At 37.8% G+C, this 24831-nt stretch overlaps 1 protein-coding gene across 2 annotated transcripts in view; it reads left to right on the top strand.

Moving 5' to 3' along the window:
* The first annotated feature begins 4588 nt into the window (after window positions 1–4588).
* LOC140927774 (ficolin-1-like) overlaps window positions 4589–24831 on the top strand; it is a 44797-nt gene continuing 24554 nt past the window's right edge. The window contains exons 1-2 of one of the 2 annotated variants that reach the window (XM_073377456.1): window positions 4589–4843; window positions 6106–6220. In XM_073377456.1, the coding sequence (XP_073233557.1) occupies window positions 4607–4843; window positions 6106–6220 (352 nt within the window). In that variant the 5' untranslated portion in view covers window positions 4589–4606. Of the gene's footprint in view, window positions 4844–6105; window positions 6221–15099; window positions 15183–24831 lie in introns of those variants that run through there. The other variant, XM_073377457.1, reaches the window with a different exon arrangement.

Genomic DNA, 24831 nt, shown 5'->3' with positions numbered 1-24831 from the left:
GCACCACTTCCGACGGCAAACTGGCTAGTTTTAGGTGACCGAGAAAATCTTCCTCTAAAATAGAGAAAAACTTGAGTTGGTCCAAATAAATGTGATATTTCTTCATGTGATAGGATAGTTATCTTCCACTGAAAAAATCAGGGAAATCCTTGATGGACCGCAATTTGCCTTATCGGTTCTTACGCGGACAGCCTCTTAAATGGTGCCTTCGATCATCGTGCTTTATTGGTGCCTCAAGGTCAAAGGCACGATGCACAAAATGACCGAGAACGATAATCGATTCTTGATGCAGGGATATGTGTCGTGCATTGTCAATTTTTTGCTTTAAAAATTGTTGGTTATGCAATGACCATGATCTTTCACCAGCCAATGTCAAGCTTAGAAGAAACTTTGGTATATGTGCATCTCTAAAATATTTGTCTATTTCGGTCAATGCAATTTGATACTTTATGTTTTTTTTGGTAAAAAAAATCACAAGGGCAAAATGGCGTCTTAATACCACATTTCGTTGACAACAATTCTATTTCTTCATATCGAAGGTTCGTGCAGAAATTATGTACTCGCTTTAACGCACATTAATTGCACAGCAATCGTTCAGAAAATCAAGAACTGTAACAGCGAATTTGGCGCTAGACCTTTTGTACTAAGGGACCGGTCATTACTTATCGCCGGGGGGGGACGGGGGACTGGGGCGGAGGATTTGGGGCTAAACAAGGTGAAATTTAGCCGATCCCCCCTTTGAATGTTACTTCACTAAGGTGATCCCCCCAATAACTTTGGATGACTTTCGCGATCCCCCCCCCCCCCCCCCCCCGCCATGTCTTAATTTTCTAAGACAATTTGAGTGTTCCCGCTTCTGAATCCTTCCAAAGTTTCCAGCTTTACCCCCTTTTGGGTTCTCAATTACGACTGATCCTCCCTTTTGTTCTCCTAAAAGTCAAGTGATCCCCCCTAAAATCCTCCACCCGCCACCACTAGGCGATAAATAATGACCGGTCCCTGAAAGGCGGTCACAAACATCGTACGCGAGGCCACAGTGAGTGTCTCTGAAAGTAGGCGCAATGTTCGAAGTAACTTCTTCGATTGATCAACACAAAAATGGTCTGATTTATATGGTATTCACGCGTAACTCGAATAGTCCATTTTCGAGTTCGCTATGACCGCTGAATTAAAGAAGTGAGGACGGATTTATTACAGCCTTAACCTCCATCTGAGGTAATATATTCACAAATTCCAACGAGAGAAAGACCTGTTTACTACTCTGTCTATTGTGTATATTCAAATTTCAAACACTTACTGGCTAGAATTTCTGAATATTTTACTTTACGTCCAGGCTAACCCTGTATGAATGTGTCGTTAATGTTTGTGTTCAGCGGTAATTTTTAATTCGAAACTGGACTATTGAATAGAATAGAATAGAATTGAATAGTGTTTCATGGGTTTTTCGATCGGATTCTCTTATCGTCATAATTTTGTTATTTTACTAAACCAGAACATGATGTTTAGGCAACCAAAACTGAATTATTAAAACGTTCCCGGTGTAAAACGTCATGAGTATTGTCTGTGGTGTCTGTTTTGACAAACACAGCAAAATAAAGTAGTTAACCTTCTTGTTAACAGCAAGTGAATTTTCTCTGGAGACTTTTGAGATGCCAGTTGTACCAATTTGTTTCGCTGACAGTGTTAAAAAAGATATATATATATTTTTAGTTTATATATGCTCTTGGGCCAAAGAGATACCAGCTATTAGTGCGGGCTTTAACATTTGAGGCTATATATATACTTTTTCTATTAATTAATTTTCCGTTTTTTCGGAGACGTTCTAAACAAAATAGCAGGTGTCAACGCAGCCAAATCGTTGAAACACAATTTCACCAAAGAACTGTTTGAGTATTTTGCAGGCATTGTACCAAAAAGGAGTAACTCTGAAAGCAAAAGAAGTGTATAGCAGGTTGTTGCTGCAAAATTCTTCAGACCGTGCCGACCAAGGCATTAGTCGCTAACTGCGAATTCTTCTGTTGGTCTAGTATACAGAAGGATTGAAAACTAGGGAAGAGCGTCTGTAGATAACTTAATTCCCAACAAACATTTTGAAATTAAGGGAGAAACTTTTAATTGTCTTGATTTTTTAGTACACCACATCAAGGAAGTCTTTCCCTAATCCAAGCTCTGGAAAGAAACTTGCCGAGCAATAAACAGCGCTACTCGTTTTCCAAGCCGAAATCTCTAACTGAAAATGTTTGCTTGCTTAAAAAAATCTTCCCTTTTAAAACCAAAATGACGGCAAAGTATCATGTAGAACTTTGTTTTAGTATATTGAGGCACTAAACGGTAATAACATTACTCAAGTCGCTTCGGAAATAACAAATAATAGGAGTCTAAATTTATGTCACCAAGAGCCATGACAGGCATATACCGGCTTTAGAGAACAATTTAAAAAAAAAATCATGCAGAAATATCATATATAAAGCACATCGGAGAAAATAACGCGGCTTGCTTAGCTTGTTTTTTAAAAAAGCTTAGCATTTATCTCTGAAAGTTAATAAGAAAAGCTGACAACAGGAAGTATTATTTTTATAATTTTTTTTAAAGTGTTATCTTTTGTTATTTAAGCTTTTTTTTTTTAGCTTTATTTTTTTGTTTTGTATAGCGGACCCCGAGAACGAGAAGGAAGGCATTTGAATACACAGTTGATATGACTAGATCTCACAAGATAAGTAAACGCTAAGAGTTCCTACCTCTTATGAATAATTTACTACATTCTAAAGGAAATTTGTCTAACTGTCATCACATTAAAAAACTTAAGTGACTCGTTTGCGGTTTGCATGGTCAGTCCATAACAACATGCGAGTCTTAACTAGGAACAACTGAAACTGAAAAAAAGAGACTATAATGGCCTCTGCTACCAGGACGATCATTTTTCTCATGTGGATTACACTTGGAATTAGCTCATTGGCTTATGCTGGTAAGGCCCAGTTCAGACGTCGTGCTTCTGCCGTGCCGAACTTAATGGTAATTTGGTTGGACTGTAGCACGGCAGGAAAACAACTTTGATTCACACGTCGTGCCAGAGTCGAACCAAATTCAGGATTTACTGATGCCTCGTAACAATTCTTCCCCCAACTCCCTGTGGGAACGCAATCTCGCCAAAAACATTAATATAATTTATGAATTTTGTTTAGCGCGGCAGAAGCACGACATTTGAATCGCTGCCGTGCCGGAGCCGTGTAGCACGGCAGCGCTTGTCAAAATTTATTGCTTGCCGAACTTAATTCAAAAGTTTGATTCAGACGCCGTGCTTCTGCTTTGCTTTTGTCGAACTTAATTCCTGAATTTAGTTCGGCACGGCAGAAGCACGACGTCTGAACTGGGCCTAAGTGACATATTTTGTGGTTCATTTGAAGACTGAACTAATTTTAGCTAGAAAAATCGAGATGGGAATAATAGCATGCACTCTTGGAAATTTACACTATAAATTGACTTAATAAGCTATTTATATATCGTAGATAGATTGAAACATTTAAGTGCCCTTTTCACAAGCTTATGTTTAGATATAGGCATATCATGCCATATAAATGAAAAACTAAAACATCTTAGGCACCTACGCCAGTATTCTAAACTTAGAATTAAAAATGTCGCTTCAGGTATCATGAAATAAAACGAATCGGAGGGCTAATACAAAAAGTCTCTTTTTTTTTCTTAAGCAAAATGCATCTTTGTAGATGTGCTATTCAATTTCGCGGGGATGCATTTTCTAGTGTAATATCAATTACACCCATGGCTACGTGCCCAAAACTGATTCTTTAATATAATTGCTCTATCTGAGGAAGGTGCACATTTTCGAGTTCGATTATATACAGGTTTTACTGTATGTAACCTTTTCATTTTACTGGCGAGTTTAGGAAATCCTGAAGCTCACATATGTTCTATAAAATTTCTATCTGTGGGAGGCAAGACAAGATTTGACTGAAACGCCTGAAGGCGAAAAATGTCTGACAATGCAAACTCAAGTTAGACTACCACCCACAACTAATTGACAAAGATAGTTCGAGTGCGCTAACCTGAGACTTTTTTGCTATTTGCACATTATAATACAACTTCTTGTTTGCACCCTCTCCCCCAAATTTTGTATAATTGTCTTCAATTTCTCCTGGGACAACTGAAATACTCAGTAGAAATAAAAACTAAAGGTTATGAAAAACTTTGTGGGGAGGGAATAAACAAGGTCTATCATAGACGATGCGCAAATGGCGAACAGCCAATTTCTTGACATTACGAAGTTTGCATAATTGTCTTTAATTTCTCGTGGGACTATTTAAATACCAGTAGAAAAAAAAAAACAAAGGTTTTACAAAACTCTGTTGGGGAGGTGGGGGAGGGAGCAAACAAGATGTATTATGGAAGATGCGCAAATGGCGAACAACCAACTTTTTAACATGGCTTTCATGTTCAGCCGGTAAGTACCAGGTTTTCAGCTTTGTTAATCTCCCCCCCCCCCCCCCCCCATCCCCCGAGAGCGACAGCACAAAATTTACTTAATATTAAAGCCTTTGTCCCACTGTATTTACTTTCTACAGTGTATGCGACGGGATACAATCGCATTTTGATGTTCAAGGAACCAGTAGACGGGAAAATACTTCCGGGTCACGTGATAAAAACTGAGAAAGTAGCCAATGAAGGAAGTTGCCGTGTCAAGTGCTTCATGGAACCAAACTGCGTGTCCATCAATGTGGGTCCTGACGAGCACGGAGGACGCATGTGCGAGTTGGAAAACTTTACGGATGAAAGTTCATCGCAATCTGGTTTGGAGGAAAAGGAAGGGTATATTCACTATGCAGTTGAGGTATCATAACCTTTTTTTTTTTTTAATAAATTTGTTTATTAATATTAAGGGGTAAAGAATTTTCGAAATAAAGACATGAAAACATTTACTATTATTATTATTATTATTATTATTATTACTATTGTTATTATTATTATTGCCAACGAGAAGCCTCGTGGCAGCCTAATAGAGCAGTGTACGATTGTCTCAGGGGCAGAAAAAATCTAGAATCGATGTAAAATAAAGTAATGTAAGGCAATACTTATAACGTAATGCAGAACAGAGAATGAATATTGTTTTCGAGCGAACACGTGATACAGAACAGAGAATCCAGGGGCAGAAAAAACACGAACGCGAACTCGTGATACAGGACAGAGAATCTACCAGCCGTGTGCAAGCTTGTGAGTCCCGTGCTCCTACTGGAATTTTTTATTGCATGCAACTAAGAAAAATAATAATGCCTCGAAATTTTTTGAGTGTCTGAAGCAAAATAATTTGAAAGGCTTCATTGGCGCACCATAAATTTTCCTTGCTTTAAAAAGAGACCAAATATAAGTCTGTACGTTGAATATTCGCGGACGTTAATATGATTTTTCAAGGATTTTAAGTTGGCTTAAAAGACCACTAAATTTTACCCAAAAAGCAACTTCGGACAAAAACACAAACTTCAACATCTGGAAAAATTTGCTATGTAAAGTCGAGATTTCAAATTATTTATGCCGTGAACAGTTTAAGTCACTATTTTCAAAGGACAAATTAAAGCAAGGGGCACACATGCACCAAACCCATGATCCGTCTTCCCCGCGTATCTCGTGGGAGAACTGCGGTGCGGTTCCCAGCCAACAGTTCCCACATGTGTTGTGTGGAGATGGCGCTTGATACACAGCTTTGCACTTACCACGGCAGTAGGGGGTTTTTGAGACGTGGGTTTACCGCGTTCATTACCCCATAACCCCCGTTCATCGTTTGCAGGTTTGTTCAATCTCATTACAAAAATACCTCAAAGGAAAGAAACCTTTAAAAAAATCATGGAACATTTGTCTCCTCAGTACATTTATTTAAGTACGTAGTAATAAGGAATCGTCTTAACAATGGCAGAGAAGATCACCCCTTTAATTTCGTCCTCTTCTGCTCCAGTTCGCCCTAACAAAACCGGCGTCTGCTACGCAGGCTAGTGCTAATACAAAGGTGACTAGGTCAGGCCTTGGTTTATAAAGGTTTATGGTAGATATTAAGAGGACGCTTTTATCTCGTATATAAAATTAAATTATCCTCTCCAACAGAATTTCTGCCACAATGACCCTTGCCCAGCTCGGAACTTCTTGTGTCAGGTAGGCTTCACGGATAAAGGCTACCGCTGTGTTTGCCGTGACGGTTTTAAAGGAGACAATTGCGAAGGTATGGCTACTCTATTTAACTTTGCCTTTTCTACCGTTGTATGCTACAGAGTCGTATGTGTTACAAAATCTACATCCCGTTACTTTCTTGCTTTTATACCAGAAACGTTTTCACTTATTCTATGCAACTGTCAGTTTTAGCTTTCATTGAAAGGTAAAGCATAATACCGGCATAATGGGCAATGTTTCAGCATGAAGGAAAAATAATAATGATGATGATGATGGTGATGATGATATTTCTATAACAGTAACTTTAATGATAAATTTTCTCTTTCAAGTTCTTTTATTTAATTCTAAGGATTGAATATATATTAGAAGGCTAGTTGCATGCTAAGTTGAAAACTGAAAAGGCCTCATTAAGCTTGCCGCTTGTCTGTGTCCATCATAGCTGCTCTGCAATCACGACCCGTCAGTCATATTCCAATACGGAAAAGTTAGAAGCATCCTCTATCGTTAGTACATCCTTTATCGTCAGTGTGATGGTTATGAAAGTTTACAGCTGATACAATGTGCCTGTTACAATGTGCAGTATACGTTACATTGCGTTGGAAAAGAATACGCTACATATATTTTAATTTCACAAAATAAATAGATGCGCGTCCACGCATCTATTAATGAAAGGAAGCGTTAGATTGATGTTTTTAACCTGTTGATTAAGGTCAGGCTTTTCCCACTTAAGGTGCACGGACTCCTTAAGCTTAACCTGATACCTCAGGTAGGGACAGAGTCTAACATCTTAAAGCAGTCTAGGTTACAGGAGGTACGACAAGATTCTGAAGCCTGTAAGTGTTTATAAACGTGAGATGAGATTGTACGCTCCAAGTTGGCTATAATCATCCCATAACCATCAAGCGCGAGTGGAAAAATTGTTTTATTGAAAACGCCCACAAAGTATCAAGAATTCTTCTCAATTTCATTGTAAAAACAACCGATTTTCAGCTTGCCATTTTTCAGCAGACGCGAACGGTTCGGAGAGCATGGTAAAGTGGCTCATATAATGATGGCTAAGCCAATCAGAGCTTTAGAATTCCATTATCCAATTATTCAGTTTTTAATACATGGTAATATCTCTAGCATACTATCCTTTCAGCTTCCTTTACTGTCAACACTTGTACTTCTGTCTAAGACTGTCAAAAATAGGTCATTAACGACCCGAATGACTCAAAAAATGAATAATCGGGATCGCTTCTTCCTACAGTTGCGTTATCATGCACCTACTTAAAGAAAGGCGACCCTACAGCAAAAAGTGGATATTACAACATTGATCCAGATGGCGAGGGAGGCCTAGCACCATTCTCAGTGTACTGTAACATGACTGACAAGAATGGAGTTGGCGTGACAGTCATCAGTCACGACAGCGAGAATAAGACGTTGGTGAATAACTGTAAACGGAGTGGATGCTACACACGAAACATTCGTTACAAAGGGGCGAGTCTGTCTCAGTTGAACCATCTTACCAGAATCTCCTCACACTGTGAGCAGTTTATAAAGTATGAGTGTTTAAGATCAAAGCTATTCAAAAGTGGAAGGGGATGGTGGGTGTCACATGATTCCACTAAGATGACGTACTGAGGCGGAGCATCACCTGGCAGTGGTAAGTGCGCTTGCGGGATGAACAACTCATGTGCAGGTAATGGTAGCTGTAACTGTGATAAGAATGACAAAGTATGGCGTGAAGACAGCGGTCTCCTGACTGACAAGACAAAGCTTCCAGTAAAACAGCTCAGGTTTGGGGACACTGAAAATGAAAAGGAAAAAGGGTACCACACGCTGGGGAAACTGAAGTGCTATGGCACAGCATAAGCACCTGGATTTCTCACAGAAAAAACTTGTTTTTGTTATCATAACTTACTGTTATTGTTGTGAAATCAATTACGTTTGTTTTATTGCACATCGATTGATGACATTTTTTTGGTAACTAGTTTAACAACACGAGAGTCATTAGCAAAATCGCACTGATTAACACAAGATTAACACTGATTTTGCATAAGGTTGACAATGAAATTAGCTTCAACTCGTTGTATTTCTTTACTTATTTCGTTATAATTTATACTCTAATTTTGGTTAACTTTGTAGTGGAAAAAGATCAGTCAGCAATTTCGATAAAGAAAACGATTTTAAATTAACAAGTTGGTTTTAAGAAAACTTGTTTAACTTAGGTTTGAAAGGGCGAAGACTTCCATGCATATAGGTTTGATCGAGTAACGATATAAATGAGTTTAGTACCTTTTGAATTTACTAAATATAACGACAGTAGCTGAAAAGTATGTATTGCTTTTTAACTCAGCTACAGATATCTTGAGTTATTCGAATAAGCTTCATTTTCAAGCACCAATCGTTCAGTTTGTTTGGATTGCTTTAATTGTAAATTACTTTCTGACGGCTTTTATCCATTTAGGTTCTCTTCAATAGATGCTTTTCTCTCGTTGCGCACTAGTCATCAGTAGTATAGGGCGCACAAAATTAACTGTTTTTGCGGATTTAATTAACTTTCGTGTGGACTAGATTAACGCCGAAGACGTCATAACCTTTTAAAAATGGAATCTCATTTAGATAAAGTCACTCCTATTTTCAGGTGGATGATGTCATAGTTTATTTAACCTCGGACGTACATGCAATTTCATACCCCCACCTTGGTATAAAGGGGGGAGGGGGTGGATGGAAACCCTTCCCGGAGTTTTTGATACGTTGCAGTATTTCAAAACGATTTTCCCTTTAGTGGAAAGCATTTGACCTTTTTAACAAGATGAGGTATATTTTATGGCCGGTGGCTCTGCTGGAGGCCCGTGACGTCACCAACAATGGTCTTCATCTGAGCCGCCATCTTGTATTTTACCAAGAATTAGAAATCAGGTTAAAACCGCAAGAAATAGTAATTTTTTGTGCTTTACATGAAAAATAACACATAAATAAGCACTTGGCATGATTTTACCCACAAGATTTACTTTTATGATTGAAAGAACTTTAAAAAAAAACATGTATTTTCACTCAGAAAACTGCTTGACCACCTACTACTTGTGACGTCATATCTCGTAACTATAGCAACTGACCATCACTGAACTCGTCTCAAAATGTGCGGGAGGGATGAACGAACAGCCACTGAATACGTCAGGCGCTGATGTTTTATCCTCTAGGAAAAAACTCAAAAAACCTTACGGGGGACCGGGGGGGCATCCATCATCCCCTTGTACGTCAGGGGTTAAAATTATGTGCGTCATGTCCTTATTTGGGTATGATATCATGTAGTTTATACAATCAGACCAATTTTATGAAACGCAACTCACAAATTCGCCAGGGGCGTAGCTACGTCGCTTTTCGACTTATGTGGTAGGCCTGACCTACTTTCATTTCCACATATCCTGAAAATTGCACGCGTGACTAGTACGTACTGACCTAAGCAACACTTATCTCACCTCAACAACGCATAATTTGTTACAAGTGGTAGAGTGTTAAAACCTAAAATTTGTAGGCCTGGTTATAAAGGTGTATGGGCTGGCTGCACCCCTGTTAACCATAAAAACTCTTTATTTTAACCTTCAATACATTACAACAATATAAAAATCAATCAACTCCTTCGTTCTCCTCTTTAGAAGTGGGATAAAAAGTGGTTCCCAACGTCTTTGCCTTTTTGTGTGTAATTGCTCCACAATCGTGACACCAAAGAAAGCCCTCTTTGATGTAAATTCTCTCCTCAGGGTTCTGCTGATCACATATAGGACAAATCTTGTAGTAATATCGTGCTAGGATCATTTAGGACATTTCATGATCAATGCCCCGTGCACATTAGAGTTCGCACAAAGTTCATAGGGATTTTCAATGTGAAAGGTAGTGGACGTTTCAGGGCTATTACTTTTTGTTTCCTTACTGTCGTTTTCAATGTCGTTGTTGCTCTCTTGGGTGTCTTCGGCTTTACTTCCATTCACAGAACACATTGCTCTCGTTCTCGTTCTCCATTTCGGTAGCCTTTTTCTTTGTCTATCTAATCACTTAGGACCTTTTCTTCCTGATTAAGCCCTTATCGATTCCTAACTCCGCAAGTCAATCCAGGAACGTATTCAGCTCACGAGGTTTGGTCACGTCATAGTTATGTGGAAGTCAATAAGTATTATACTCAACTAGCTCTGCGATGTTTGTCACGGGAATTATTCGTTTATTTCAAAGTAACTGTCCGCGAGGAGTCCAGAACAGAAAATCTCTACAAGTTGCCATGCTAGGTAACAAATCAGAAGCACGCGTCTTTAGACAACGCTTTGGAAAGATTACTCAAAACATCTTTAATCCGTGGTTCTTCATCCTCGCTCTCATCAGAAGAAATTTCGCTCTCTTCATTTTCACTCTAGTGCTCTTCATCAACCAAATCAATTTTTTGTCTCCATCTCGATCAGTGCAGGTGGAAGCACTAGGCTTCAAATGAGTAACTTATAGTTTCGTTTCTTCTTTTAGAGCATCAAAAAACCCTAAAGGGGTCCTGAATAAAACCACCACCCTCTTGTACAAGAATTCGACGAATTCGCTTCTTTGTTTTGTAAGGGAGGTTTGTTTCTTCCAGGTTTACTACCGAGTATCTTTATATGACAACAATTTCCGCTTATTTTCTTTAGGGACGAGAATGTATTTCTAAGTAGTATATTAAATGGGACTTGGACTAATGCACGTAGTCGTTGTGGAGTGGCTCTCTGTAAGAGAAACTGGCGCTGATGAGCTGGAGGAGTAGCTAACAGTTGAAGTAGATAATTATTGTTCTTCACTACGCAAGACATTGCTTCAAAATGAACCAGTGGTAGTACATGTAACTTGTGTTTTCACACAGAATGACTAGTAGGGAAAATGAGGAGGAGAAGGAGGGAAAACACTAAAAATGAGGAGGAGGAAGAGGAGGAGTTAACAATGGGCCGGAATTTCATGACTTGCCAAACCTGTATAAGTTCGAAACATTCGAGCTTTTCTCAGTCTGCATTCTGCTGCTGAGGAGTTGACATGTTCATTTTGCGACAAAACGTTTAGTAGAAAATATAATATGCAAAGGCACTTGATTTGATTGGTGTTTCGAGTACACATAAACCTTTGACTTGAAGCGTCTCTTCTCTGTTCAATGATCCTTCAATGACCAGTAACACTTGAGTCTTAATTATGTCTTATCTTTGAAACAGTTTGTATGGTAGTTTAATAGGTTTTCGTTATTTAATTTGGTCTGGAAGAGTTCCAAGCGTTTATTAGTTAGTACCCAGCAGCTGAATTTTTTATTTACTTTCTCCCGTTTTTATTGAAAGAAACAAAAACAATGAAACCACCAGCTTAATGTTGTCTAGTTCTTGTAGTGCAAAACATACATTGTAAAAGAACATTAGTTTTAATTCTTTTGGCAGGTCTCCTTTGCCGTGTATAAATTACAATTAGGGAAACGAATATTAATAAACAAGACTCTTAGATTGTGAGCAAAACCTTGTCAAGTTTTCCAATTCACGTGCCAACTTGCTCGCGTATAGAGCGGTTTTCACTTGACTGTCGAAAGGGATTGGTTTTGGTTTTGGTTTTGGTTTTACTACGCCCTTTGGTTGGCTAGTGTATTTACTTTGGTTTTGGTTTTACGACAGTCAAGTAAAAACCGCTCTATGAGTATTGTTGAATTTACTTTTACGCCTTATTGCGGGATAAATTTCCTTGCTTATATTGACCAGTGAGACATTATTTTCTCACATTCAACTGACACTTCGTTCTTCATATATCTTAATGTCTTTCTACCTAATTACGAGAGCTATTCCATCTGAAATCTAGTTTGGTACTTCAATAAAGTAACGTAAATCTAATTAAGCAATTTATGAATAAATATAGAGCCTAACGCAATGTAAAATGCAACATGTTTATCAACAAGGGGAAATAGCTCTCAGATTGATAAACATTAGATCTTTTCTTATTGCCCTGGAAAACAATTTCGATGATGATATAGCCAATAAGAAAAGAGAAGAAACAATATCGTTTTGCATGTGTCATAATATTGGCAGCTCGAAGGCAAATTAATATAGAGGCCTAGAGATTTTAAATCACAAAAACACCAAAAAAAAAAAAGAGGTTGACGAAACTCGCAATATCATTGTACAAATCTATAATGACTGATTATTTGAGGAATTCACTAATTATATTCGATTATGATTTGAAAAATAATTTCTGGTGATGGGAACCTTTTTAACTTATTTTAAACTTTCCAGAAATTGTAGCAAAGTAAAAAATCGACAGTGTCTGACTCCGAAAAGTAAATTTTCATTATCAAACAATACTTATCCTTTTCAAGCAAACCAACAAAAATTAACAGCGGATTAGACTGCAGATTTTAAGAGGAAACGGGAAAAAATACCTTTTCCTCTTTCTTGAAGCGAAGATTGTTTGTCACCAGTGACCTTGAGGGAGTGTCTAGATATTTAGAGACCTTCCTTTGTACCGTGCTCGTGCCTTCACCACAGTCACGACCCAAGACGGTTAGGACTATCTACCAATACGCTCCTAAACAGGACTGCTAGCTCACAAGACTGGCTCCAAAATTAAATTAAAGTTGAAGGAAAAAAACTGACTTTCTAGGGGTAACACAATAACTGTTAAACCAGTAGTTTTTATCGTGGCCCACAAGGTTAGGAATTCCCCGAACTGGCCCGAGGCAAACTCGGGGCTTAACCGATAACAAATGCAGCTAGCGGTCAGAGCGGGGATTGAACCCAGGGACGCCGGATTACAATTTCAGAGCTCTAACTGCTGGGCCATGCTACCTGCTCATTCAAAACTTGAGATTTCATGAGTTATTAGGATTCCATTCAGTTGCAGATTGAGGCAATGTTGCCATGAGTTGTAATTACGAATTCCATTCATTTGCAAATTGAACGCTTTTATTTGTGTCAAAAGTTTTTAAAATCAAGTTAATAAATAATGAAGATAAATTATTATGTAGAAGGCAAGATATTAATCTGGTCAGGCTATCCACTAGTTGCAGCGATAAACCAAGCTATTCAGGGAGCAGTTTTTTCACGGTTTCCAGTATGGCAGGCCAGGGCAGCAGGTCACTGTTTTTGCGTGTTGGCAATCGCTGGTTGTGGTTTTTGGGGGGGCTTGTCTGAGCTCCATTGTGAGCGCTCCTGAGGGCACGAACAAAGCATGTAATAAAGGTAAACGAAATCAACGCAATGATCTCGTTATAATTAGATCCTGAGTTTGGAAAAAGCAACATATGGCTCTGCATAGCTGCTAAGAACCGCCGAAAAGATGAGCTATGGAGCAGTGTTTTGCTGCAAACCTTAGGAAAGTTAAATTCGCTTCAAGGTACAGATCTTTCAGTAGTAGTTGTGATTGTTTTGGGATCGTTTTGAATTTTAACTTTGGATTCAAGGTGTTGACTGATCGAAATAAACGAAGTGAAATGTTATGAAGTGTTAATTTTTATTCAGTTATGATATGTAGAGCAGTAAGCTCATTTTTATAATGCTCTCTTGAATATACTTGCTTTCGATAAATTGGACATTTCAGTACCCAAAGACAAATACGATCGATATGCAAGAAAAACGAAGATGAATGATATGATTCTTTTTAATTTGTTAAGAATTTCTGATATCCTCTGTCGGTTCGCTTCTTGCTTCTAAAAAGTCTAAAAATATTTACTGTGGGAAAAATACTGTAATTATCCGCTGACCACCACGCTGGGTGACCGCTTTGAAAGTTGTGAGAACCTCGTTTCTCGGTCCCAGACCTCGTCTCCTACCCCCCCCCCCCCCCCCCCTGCTTTATACCCCATTCAAAACAAGAAAACATGTTTAATTATACCAGGTTTTAAGACATGAAAAACAGACACGGAAAGCTATACTAGAACAGATGTTCGTAACCAGCTTTTGAAGAAAACAAGTTTGAACCGTGTTTTGAATGAGGCCATACACTCTCAAGTTTAATGTGATCTTTACGATGCTGATACTGATGATGATGACGATGATGATGGTGATAATAGCGTCCACATTTCAAAAGAGGAAATTTCGCAATAATTGACGAATGTGATATCCACTTTTAGCATGTTTATAATATTTGTTAACCGTCCACAGCAGGTGGATGTTTGCTCACGGTAGACACGTTGCGGATGACAGTTTAATTACGTTAGTCACGTTTCACTGCAAACTGGCGGCAAACGTCACATATAAGTTCTTAATTTCTAAAAAAATGCTAAAGTAAGCAGACAAAAACTCCCTCAAACAATTCTTGTTTGTTACAGTGGCGTTTAATAGCAAACACGTGTGCAGATTAATGAACAATTAACGTCTTAACGTTTGCCGTTTGGCGAAAAAGTGATTCTAATTCTTTCAACATTGTGTCTCTTTGCCATGCAATCACCCTTCTCAGTTTTAGTGATGTGCCTTGCAATTCACAATCCGGTTTCGAAACGGTCAACGCTCGTCATCATTATCGAATTTTTCAAACAGTAGTTATAAGCCTCAAATCGTAATTGACGGTGGGCTTGATTAGAATAGACTAAGCCAATTATTTACTCAGTTGACTTAATGCTAATTGCTACCCATGGACCTTTGGAAAGCGCTTTAATGTAGAACATCCTCCCCACAGTCCACATGAACATCACCTAACGTCGCGCTCACAGATAGAAGTGCCCGGCGGAGAAAATGATGTTTTCACTTCAGATTTTGTTTAGTATCATCGCCTCTGCAGTTTTCGCAACCGAAGAAAACTTCAACTCTGCTAATTCCATACTTAGAGAGAATAAGCGTTTAACAGACCAGACGGTCAAAACAGTTGTTTCGTCTAGTTTGTTGTCTTGTAGCCAGGCGTGTTTAAGGCGCTCGTGGTGTACCTCTACGAACTTTAACTCCCTAAAGAAGAGCAATGAGGGAAATTGTGAACTGAATAAGCACAAGTTCTCTCCAATCACCGACGACTCTAAGCTCACTGATGAACCAGGTACCACTTTCACAATGCTTCTTAAGGTAAGAAACTCTTTTTTTTATTTCATTTAAACATTCTGACAATTTTTCAAAGGGTGGATTCATTAGCCGTCGCATTTCCCGTTAGAATTTCTTTTTGGTTTTTAGTCTTGAAAACGCATTACGGAATCGCGCCTGTAGATACACGTCGCTAGTAAATGCAAATTTTTCTGTCAATCAAATGTGTCCTATTATTTGTAGGTGGAAATTGGTAAAACATCGTTATTGTTTTGGAGACAATAGAAGAACAAAAGATAACAGAAAGATCAAGTTATGCGGTCTTAAAGCGTGTTGCGTGACTTAAATCAGTTGGAGCATTTCTCCTAGCTTTCCCGCATTAAAACGTTGGAATGAAAAGTCTGAAGCTTAGCTTTTAAAATCTTGATAGCCAAAATAAAAGGGGTGCCCCAAAAGGCAAGCATTTGGGAATTCAAAATCGATATTTTTGTCTCCAGCGAAATCCGGCGGATGAACAGTAATTTGCATATAAGCGTAAGTGAAGCGAAATAGATACAAATTGCCGTGGTTGTAAACACAACGTTTCCTCGAAGTTTTTTTCCTTTTGAAAGCGTAAATTCGCATGAAAGAGCTCAGCTTGCACAAAATAATATAAAATGAAACGAATCAAATCGAAAAGTGGTTAAAAAAAAGTCAGGATATTTCAATTCGATGGAAAGTAAGTGATTGCCTGTACCAAACCAAACACTATTTTTAACATATTTTTGATATATTTTTAAAACTGTTTTAATTGTATTTGAGAACTTCATTTAAACAGGTAATAAATACTATTTTTAATGGTGTTTTAACCTGTTTTTAAAGGTGTTTTAATCTGCTTTTAATGGTGTTTTAAACTGTTTTTAAAGGTGTTTTAACCTGCTTTTAATGGTGTTTTAACCTGTTTTTAAAGGTGTTTTAAGCTGCTTTAAATGGTGTTTTAACCTGTTTTAAATGGTGTTTTAACCTGGCTTTAAATGTTGTCTAACCCTGTTTTCAATGGTGTTTTAGCCTGTTTATAATGATGTTTTAATCTGTTTGTAAAGGTGTTTTAACCTGCTTTTAATGGTGTTTTAACCTGTTTTTAAAGGTGTTTTAAGCTGCTTTAAATGGTGTTTTAACCTGTTTTAACCCTATTCAGACTGGGCTTTTTTGGTCAATCTGTGACTGGGGGGGGGCTCCTCGGACCCCCCCTCTGTATCTCTGGAACCAATAATGCTAGGGTCATGAAATTTACACACAACGATCATCTCCGTACAAAGAAGCCCCACACCCAGTTTTGACTTGCCAGGCCCAATGATGACGTCACAGTGACGTCATATTCCGATTTTTCAATGTTTCTTATTATTTCCACTTAGATACGTAAAATATCAATAATATTGGTAAAGTCATCTCTTTGTTATCCTTTCTTATGAACTAGTAACAAGGAAACACTTGTACAGCGAGAAAAAGGAATAGGAAGCAATAAAATTTAAAATTTGAAATGGTTGTCCGCCATCTTGGATCCGCCATCTTGGATCCGCCATCTTGGATTTCCGTTTTTTTGTTAAAATCATAATTTAAAGCAACTTTCAAAGGGGAAAAAGCTCAGAATGTATAAAAAGAAGTATCAAACTAATGTTTATCACCCAAACAAATGACTTTGGAAGTGTTATTTGGAAAATAGAGCAGCATTTTGTCAAAGCAAAAAAGTGACAAATTTTACCCCACCCCTCCCCCCCAAATATTCGATGTTGAAACATTTTGATGTAATTCAAAAACTACTCCCAAGCAAAGACCATTTTAACAACAAAAAGCACTATAAGTGTAAAAACGCGATCTTAAAACAAAAAAATCACCATTTTTTAAATTTTCCCAAACCTATGTGTCAGAAACTGGTTGCCATGGCAACATAATTAATCACATGGACATGGTAATTATACCAAAATGTTCCTAGATAAATTTTAGGAAAAGTCAGAAAATTTGAACGTCATAGCTCTTTCGGTGTAGGAGTTATCACGATTTTGCCGGAGGGGGGGTTCGAAAAGCCCCCCCCCAGTCTGAATAGGGTTAAGTGGTGTTTAAACCTGCCTTTAAATGTTGTCTAACCCTGTTTTCAATAGTGTTTTAGCCTGTTTATAATGATGTTTTAATCTGTTTTTAAAGGTGTTTTAACCTGTTTTTAATGGTGTTTTAACCTGTTTTTAAAGGTGTTTTAACCTGCTTTAAATGGTGTTTGAACCTGTTTTGAATGGTGTTTTAAACTGCCTTTAAATGTTGTCTAACCCTGTTTAGCCTGTTTTTTCATGATGTTCTAATCTGTTTTGAATGGTGTTTTCATCTGTTTTTGAAGGTGTTTTAACCTGCTTTTAATGGTGTTTTAACCTGTTTTTAATAGTGTTTTAATCTGTTTTTAAACGTGTTATAACGTGCTTTTAAAGGTGTTTTAACCCGTCTTTGATGGTATTTTAACCTGTTCTCAATTACAAATAAAATAAAAATTTAACCATTTTCTTTGTAACAAAAATTGAAAATAAAAGCAAGTTTTCAAAAACACTCTTAAAAGCCAGCTGAAAAACCCTTTAAAAATGACATCACTTATATCTGGAGTTGTCTAAACCACGTACATGTATGTCTTGGGAATTTTCTTTGAAACTCACCATATTCACATACAGTTGTATGATTGTTTGTTAAAAATTAAAACACTACTAGAAAAGTGTATTCTAAAATTGTCTAATGAAATCACTAACTAAAGGTTTAATAAAGATTTCTTAAGGAAGATATAGTTTATTTTCTTTCCTACTATAATACAACTATTAGCCAAATTCATTTGAACAAAACAAAGGTCACAAGTTGTTGGTACAGTAATAACTGCCTAGTAAAACACTAAAGGACCCAGGGTGCAAAGAAAGTCAGCTTTACAGCCCGCCATTCGGGCAAGCTGTAGCTAGCATGTACTACAGCCCACAAGTCATTTCAACTAGCCCCAAAACCCTTTTTGATTAGCAGGATTGATTACAATCCTTCTCTAATATGAATTCTTCCCCCCCCCCCAAAAAAAAAAAAACAGCACTTGCCTGTCGGGCAAGTTAAGAACAAAAATCACTAGCCCGACGGCAAAATCCACCAGCCCTGGCCTATCAGACACTCATTTCTTTGGACGCTGAGGATCATTCAATGAAACAACAGCTACAGATCTGGAAACAGATAGGCCAAATTAACAAAAACTAGAATAGACTTCACTGGTATAACTGAAAGAAATAAGAATGCCGGAAAGACATAATTATATTTGTTTGTTCTTCATGAAGCTTGATTTAATATTGCGTAGAGGTAATTTCTTCTCTAAGGCAAAGTTTCATAATAACAAGTATTATTATTCATTCAAAATATTTCCCTGACTCTGATTGGCTAAAAGCACTCGTTTAATTCACCATAACCAGTTACTGATGACCAAATTTGGAAGAATTTTGTCTTTAACGAGGAAATGATGTCAAAAATGCAGCATTTTCGCAGGTTAAGGCTCCGTTAACCGAGAAGACCTGGGGACGGGGTTGAGTTGTTTTGATTGTCAACTTGAAAAATGGCGGACATTTCACTCGTTTCAAGAGTAAGAACTAGCCGAAAACATAGCTAAAAACAAGGCAAGAACAGCAAGAAGACAACTCGAAGGGTGACATCTGCTATTTGGAGAATATTTGTGGAGCTGGACAAACCTAAACGTGCACTATCGAAGATGAACTTAACATCGATGGATCGATGGAGGTTAGCATGTTTCAGCCATGTTTTTAAAGTAGGAATTATTTTGAATGAATAATAAAACTATTATTGAATTCGGCTTTCGTATCATATGACGAATTATGGAGATCGAGGAGGGTGTTATCCGTCGAGGCGGATAACACCCTCCAAGATCTCCATAATTCTTCATAAGATACTCCGCCTCATTCATTAATTGTTAACTGTACATGTAATTGGCAAAACTAAGCGAAATATAATAAGATGCCCTCTAGCTGCCTTATCCAACAATCATTAAGTAACTTGCACTGTTGCTGGGACCGGCAATTTTCCTCCACCATTAATTCAGGAATGAGGGTTAGGGTACAGAATATATAATCTACACTGTATTGATAGCATCTGAGTTCTTAATTGTACATCACAGGACACTAGCATCATTAAACATAACAATCTGTGAACATTGACATGATGTTTCAATTAAGTAATAGTATTATTTTTTTCAATTTGAAAACAGCACATGTACACTGCAGGTCTTATTACAGCAAACAGTTGATAAGAAAGAAACCGTATTAGTATGATTAACCAAGATTAGTTGTGGCAGAATCTGTTGACTGAAAAAAGGTTTTTGTATTCCTTAAGTTATTATTACTAGCATTGTCCTAATAACTATTAGTCAATGGGTGTCTGTATAAAATTGTTTGAATTTAGAGAAAAAAGTGAGGATTCACTCTCATCCAGGTGTAGGTCCTAAGAAAACGTTTTTTTTTAGGACTTGATAAATTACTGTTCTTTAATGCATAAGGAATATGAACAAGGCAAACAGAATTGATGCTAGATACACTGAAGTACAGGCTATACAAAGAAACTGGCAGGGATATCTGCGTAGCTTAAATAAACAACAGTTCTTTGGGATTGTCAGAAAAGGACATTACTTGTCTATTTTCAAAGAGTTAACTACAAGAATGGTGCAACAAAATGTTTGGGCGGTATTGCTTTTCAATGGAAAAGTTGGAGACGTGAATATATATTCAGTGATTTTGGTTACAAATAGTTATGGTTGGTCCTGGGACTCATCTTGTGAAAAATATTGAGTCCCAGTCCAGAAACATCGAGTCCCACGTAAAAAAAAAAAAAGTCTGTAATTGAAAATGCTTGGGTCTTTGTGTAACCAGACAGTTAATCTGACTTATTAGCTTGACAGTCTCCAAAACTCTGTATTACTGCAGTACAAAAGAGCAAATCAGGGCAAATCTATGCCTTCTCAGAGCAAATCTATGCCTTTCTTTTCTTATTTCATTTCAACATAAGAAGCCTTTCTGCTAACCATGATGGTTTGACAATGCTGCTATCAGATCTACAGCATTAATTTGATGTTATTGGCCTTTCCGAAACAAAGGTAAAAATTAACTGTGATCTAGCTAGTTAGTTTAGATTTTTAGTTATTTTGGGTGTCCCACTACTGCATGTTCTGTTTATTTATTTATTTATAATTATTTTCTTGTAAATTCTTCTAGTTGTCTACAGTAGTAGAAAATAAACTGTTGTAAACTGAAATTAAAATACAGTCCTTCTAAAGGCTAAATAACTGCCATAACATAATAACTGCCACAGAATACACAGACGGGATATTTCTACAAATACACATGTTCAGATTTTTTATGGACCTTTGCATTCATTGGAATGCAACGCCATGAATATTATTATTTTGCATCTTTGGGGATTTTTATGCATCAGGAATACAGGATGCAGAGGTTAACAAAGTCACTACATATTTTTTTGTATGGACAAGAGATTATTAGAAGATTTTGGTTTAAAATGTAATCAATGAAAATACTGGATGTCAATTATAGCTTGTGGTTGTCGCTTCTCCAGAAGCTACACTGTATATAGCTGATTAAGTAAAGGTTGGATATTGGGCATTTGGGCATACCAAACAATGCAATATGATTTCCCTGAGTCACCACCAAACAATAGCTTACTATTACTCAATTCCCGATGCCCAAAGCAACCTTTAATGAACCAGCTGCACATGTGAGTGTATGTATAAGGTCCTGATTGTTTACATGTAACAAACGAAATGTCAAAATATCATGTTCCTGAAACTTTTTAGGAATTCCCAAGCAGAAAAATAACCATTTTAGGCTTAACTGAGTCAACATAATAAGTTAAATGTCTATAATATATAATTTTATTATTGAATTTTACTTGCCAACTATACATACATTCATTCTCGCAAGACGTAACACAATAATATTTGATTCCACTAAAATCATCATGAAGCTTGCAAGGCCTAAGCCAGAGCATTCACTGTTGGTTTTCTGGTTGGTATTGCTATATGTGAGCGAAAGAGGACGGACACAAAGCTTAATCTTAAAGGAACAGTATCCCGTTACTGCGCATGCACCAAACTTTGATTTTTGGACAGGATGTCGCGAAATCAAAAGATGCGAGGAGAGTAAGAGAACCTTGAAAAATCCGTTTGCATCGCGCTTGACCGGGTTCAATACGACACTAAAACTTCTCAGGATTACAGATCAATGATATAATGTTCCTGTTAAGTTTCGATTTGGGCAAAATCTGGATTTTTTGGCGTTACTTTTATTGCCGTTGGCCGCAGAACCAAAACATTGGAAGCACTTTGATGCCGATTGAAGACTTATTTCTTCTGCTAGCTTCCATACAAGCTCAGATAATTGTGAAAAGAATACGCAGAAATGAAACGGCAACAATAACGACTGTAAGAAAGAAACCATTGAGACATTGATGTGACTGAGGAGATCTTGTGGAGGGGAGCTTCGTGAAGCAGAATGTTTGCAACGACGCGTTAGTAAACTTTTTTAAATGAATCTCCCTAACGTTCGACAAAATCAAACAAACAGGCGCTACATGTTTAGAAAAACTCGTGCCATGAAATCATAATATAATTTTTGACTAACCTTTCTGATGATTCATAGCGTTGAGATTGCATTTTTATTTATGTCTTTCAAACGTTTGAGGCTAGAACGCGAGCAAATTAGGCAGATATTACTAGACTTGGATCGGAACAACTGACCTCTGACACGAGTTTCAAATTAGAAAATATGTTTTTAAAGCGAGCGGAACGAGATTTTCGGGTCGCGAGGCGGCCCAGCTAGCGATAAAATCGCCATAAGTCTTCGAACCGCGAGCCAAATTTTTATATAAGACGAAAGACGTCTTTGAAAGTCTAAAATATTACTTGAGAATATAAACAACAAATCTCTGTCGGCGGTGCGGTCCGGAAGGAAATCTCGTCGAGTCAATATGACAGTTCTATTGTCTTTTGAAGAAAAAACAGATGACGCTCGCGCGTGCGCATAATCGGGACACTGTCCCTTTAACGTGACACATTTGGCGTGAGAGCAAGAATGTAATCTGATCAATTAACTGTAATGGAAAAGAGTCATTTCGATACGATCTTAAGCAGTGAAACTGCAAAAATATTGCCTGCGTGCAGACGTCTCCTATTTCCTTTGTTGCACGCGGAAAAGGGACGTCTGCGTAACGCCGTCGCCAATCGTGTTCCAGCGTCCCGCTGGCAGGGTATTCTATTTCGCATAAATTGTGAAATAATATCCGGTTAGAAATAAGAGTTGACAGGCCAAACAAAACATCATAAGCTCGTGATACGGGCGAAACGTGACCTTGAGAGTCGGCTTGAACAGAGGTTTTTCTTCTTTTCTCTCTCGCGCGAAGATTACTAGCACTACACAGTGCATGTAGCATTCTAACCTTTGACTGAGTAAATCTCATTTTTGCCGCGCTAAGTCTTCCATTTAGAGGTCATGAAGCAGGTTTGTTACATGCATACTGAGTAATCATTTCCTGTGGTTTATGCTTCTGTGGGTGTTCCCGATAGGATTTGATTTCAGATGCAGTTGTAAAGGGTTTAAATTTTCTTGACCTCTGTTTGTTACAGCTAAATAAAGATTTTAGTTTCTTTGGCTGGCTTTCTCCGAAATGCCTGCCTGGTGCGAAGTTCACGCCGCTTTTGTAGTTTTCTCAGACACTGTTTACAAATATGATGTGATGTGTCGTGCACAGTAAATTGTAAAGAAATAATTTCCTCGTACACGTTAAATTTTCCGCGTCCCCGCACAAGATTTCGATCGCTCTGCTTTTCGATCGACGAAAAACACAGCACACAATCGCACATGTTTTGATTTGAAAACCCCGCTTACATAAATCATTTAAATCACCGCATACATTATCAGACCACATTCGATAACAACCAATCAGCGTTAAGTCAAACAATGCGCACTGTGTGTCAGCCTATCACAGCGTGTTCCCAAGATCTTGGGAACCCAGCAGGACGCTGGAACACGATTAGCGACGGCGTTACGCAGACGTCCCTTTTCCGCGTGCAACAAAGGAAATAGGAGACGTCTGCACGCAGGCAACAAAAATATTGCGATTACCTGATATATAGTTATTGCACGTGAGCAAGAAAAACAAATGTCGCGAACTATTGGTTGTACATCTCGACTGAGTCAATTTGTATCTGAACGAGTTGCATCGCCTGGTGTATCGAAATTACTTTGTATCAAAACGACCGGTATGCAAACACTGCATATAAACAAATCCAAAATGGCTCTTGGTAATAAATTAATTGACAGCGCTCTTCGAAAGGCCAGATATCCAACTGTCCTTTTCATAACACGTATGCCTAGACGTTCCAATAACAGATTATTCTAAAATAAGGAACAATCGTACTCACATTTATTCGCATCGCGAAGACTCAAACACCGGTACAGTACGTGTATTCACCAGTTGAACTTAGATCCGTTCCTTTAACAGTAAAGGCCAGTCGCTGACAACTCGGAGACATTTTGATTCGTGATTAAAACAAAATCTGCGCGTCTGGACAGTCCACAGAGTTGACAAATACTCTTTTTGCGCAGTAAAGAGCAACGCAACGCACGTTGCAACCATCAACAGCCGTCCGCCATAATTTTAAAATACATAGATGCTTCGTTCCTTAGCACGTGGTTTTACCACGTGACTCTATTCCGCGGGAAGTCCCCGGGCGCGTGCTATTAAAGTCCAGCAAATTTTATTCATCCAGCATGATTTATAAACGTACGATAACAATGTGGGAAATTTCTTCAGCGTTTGGTTCTTCATGCAACACGGGAGGTGAGCGTTTATTTATATAATTTTGTTCAGGGCTTATTTTATCTTTGTTCACCGTAACTGCGGTTCTGTCCCAAAATCGATTGCCGGATTTTTTTTTATAATACAGTATTTAGATTACACTGCATGGTAATGTTACGTTATGGTTGATGCGAATTTTGGAAGTTTCAAAACTTAGTAACTGATCAATGATTGATTTAAAATCTGGCTGTGTAGAGATATACACAGAGAGATTCGATGAATAGTGATTGGGGATCGATAGATCTTTACACTGTCACACACTTTGACACAACGAGCGTTATCAAACCGGTCGATGCGCTCGAAATGCATGCATATTTCGATACTTTACTTGACTGATGAAGTTTAAAGCTGATTGTTCGTTTTTGTTGTAAGATTCATTAGCTCCCAACTGTATGGCAGCTCAATGTCTTGGTTTGTTAGCGGATTTAGGCTTAATAATTTTGTGGCGTTTATACTTACCTGGTTACTTATTAAGTACGCGCATGATTAGAAATCGGATGTGTCCAGAATTGAGAATTCTCATCAATTTTTTTTTGGATTGACGACGAAACACTTCTGTCGAGATGGCTTATCTATATGAATAGTGCCTTTGTAGAATGGGCTGTGTCTAGACGACGAGTTCTTATTTCTTTTGGCAGACTGTATCTGCATGTCTATTGCATTTTGTTTTTCAAGTCCGTGACTGCGGGTATCAATTTTTAAAAATACCCCGAAAACAGTATTTAAAATCTGTTTGAAAATAAATTTAGTTGACTTTTTTTCCTTTGAAGTATAT

The sequence above is a fragment of the Porites lutea genome, chromosome 2 (genome assembly GCF_958299795.1).
Source record: "Porites lutea chromosome 2, jaPorLute2.1, whole genome shotgun sequence".
Classification (NCBI taxonomy): domain Eukaryota; kingdom Metazoa; phylum Cnidaria; class Anthozoa; order Scleractinia; family Poritidae; genus Porites; species Porites lutea.
This window is presented reverse-complemented; position numbering and strand designations above follow the sequence as displayed.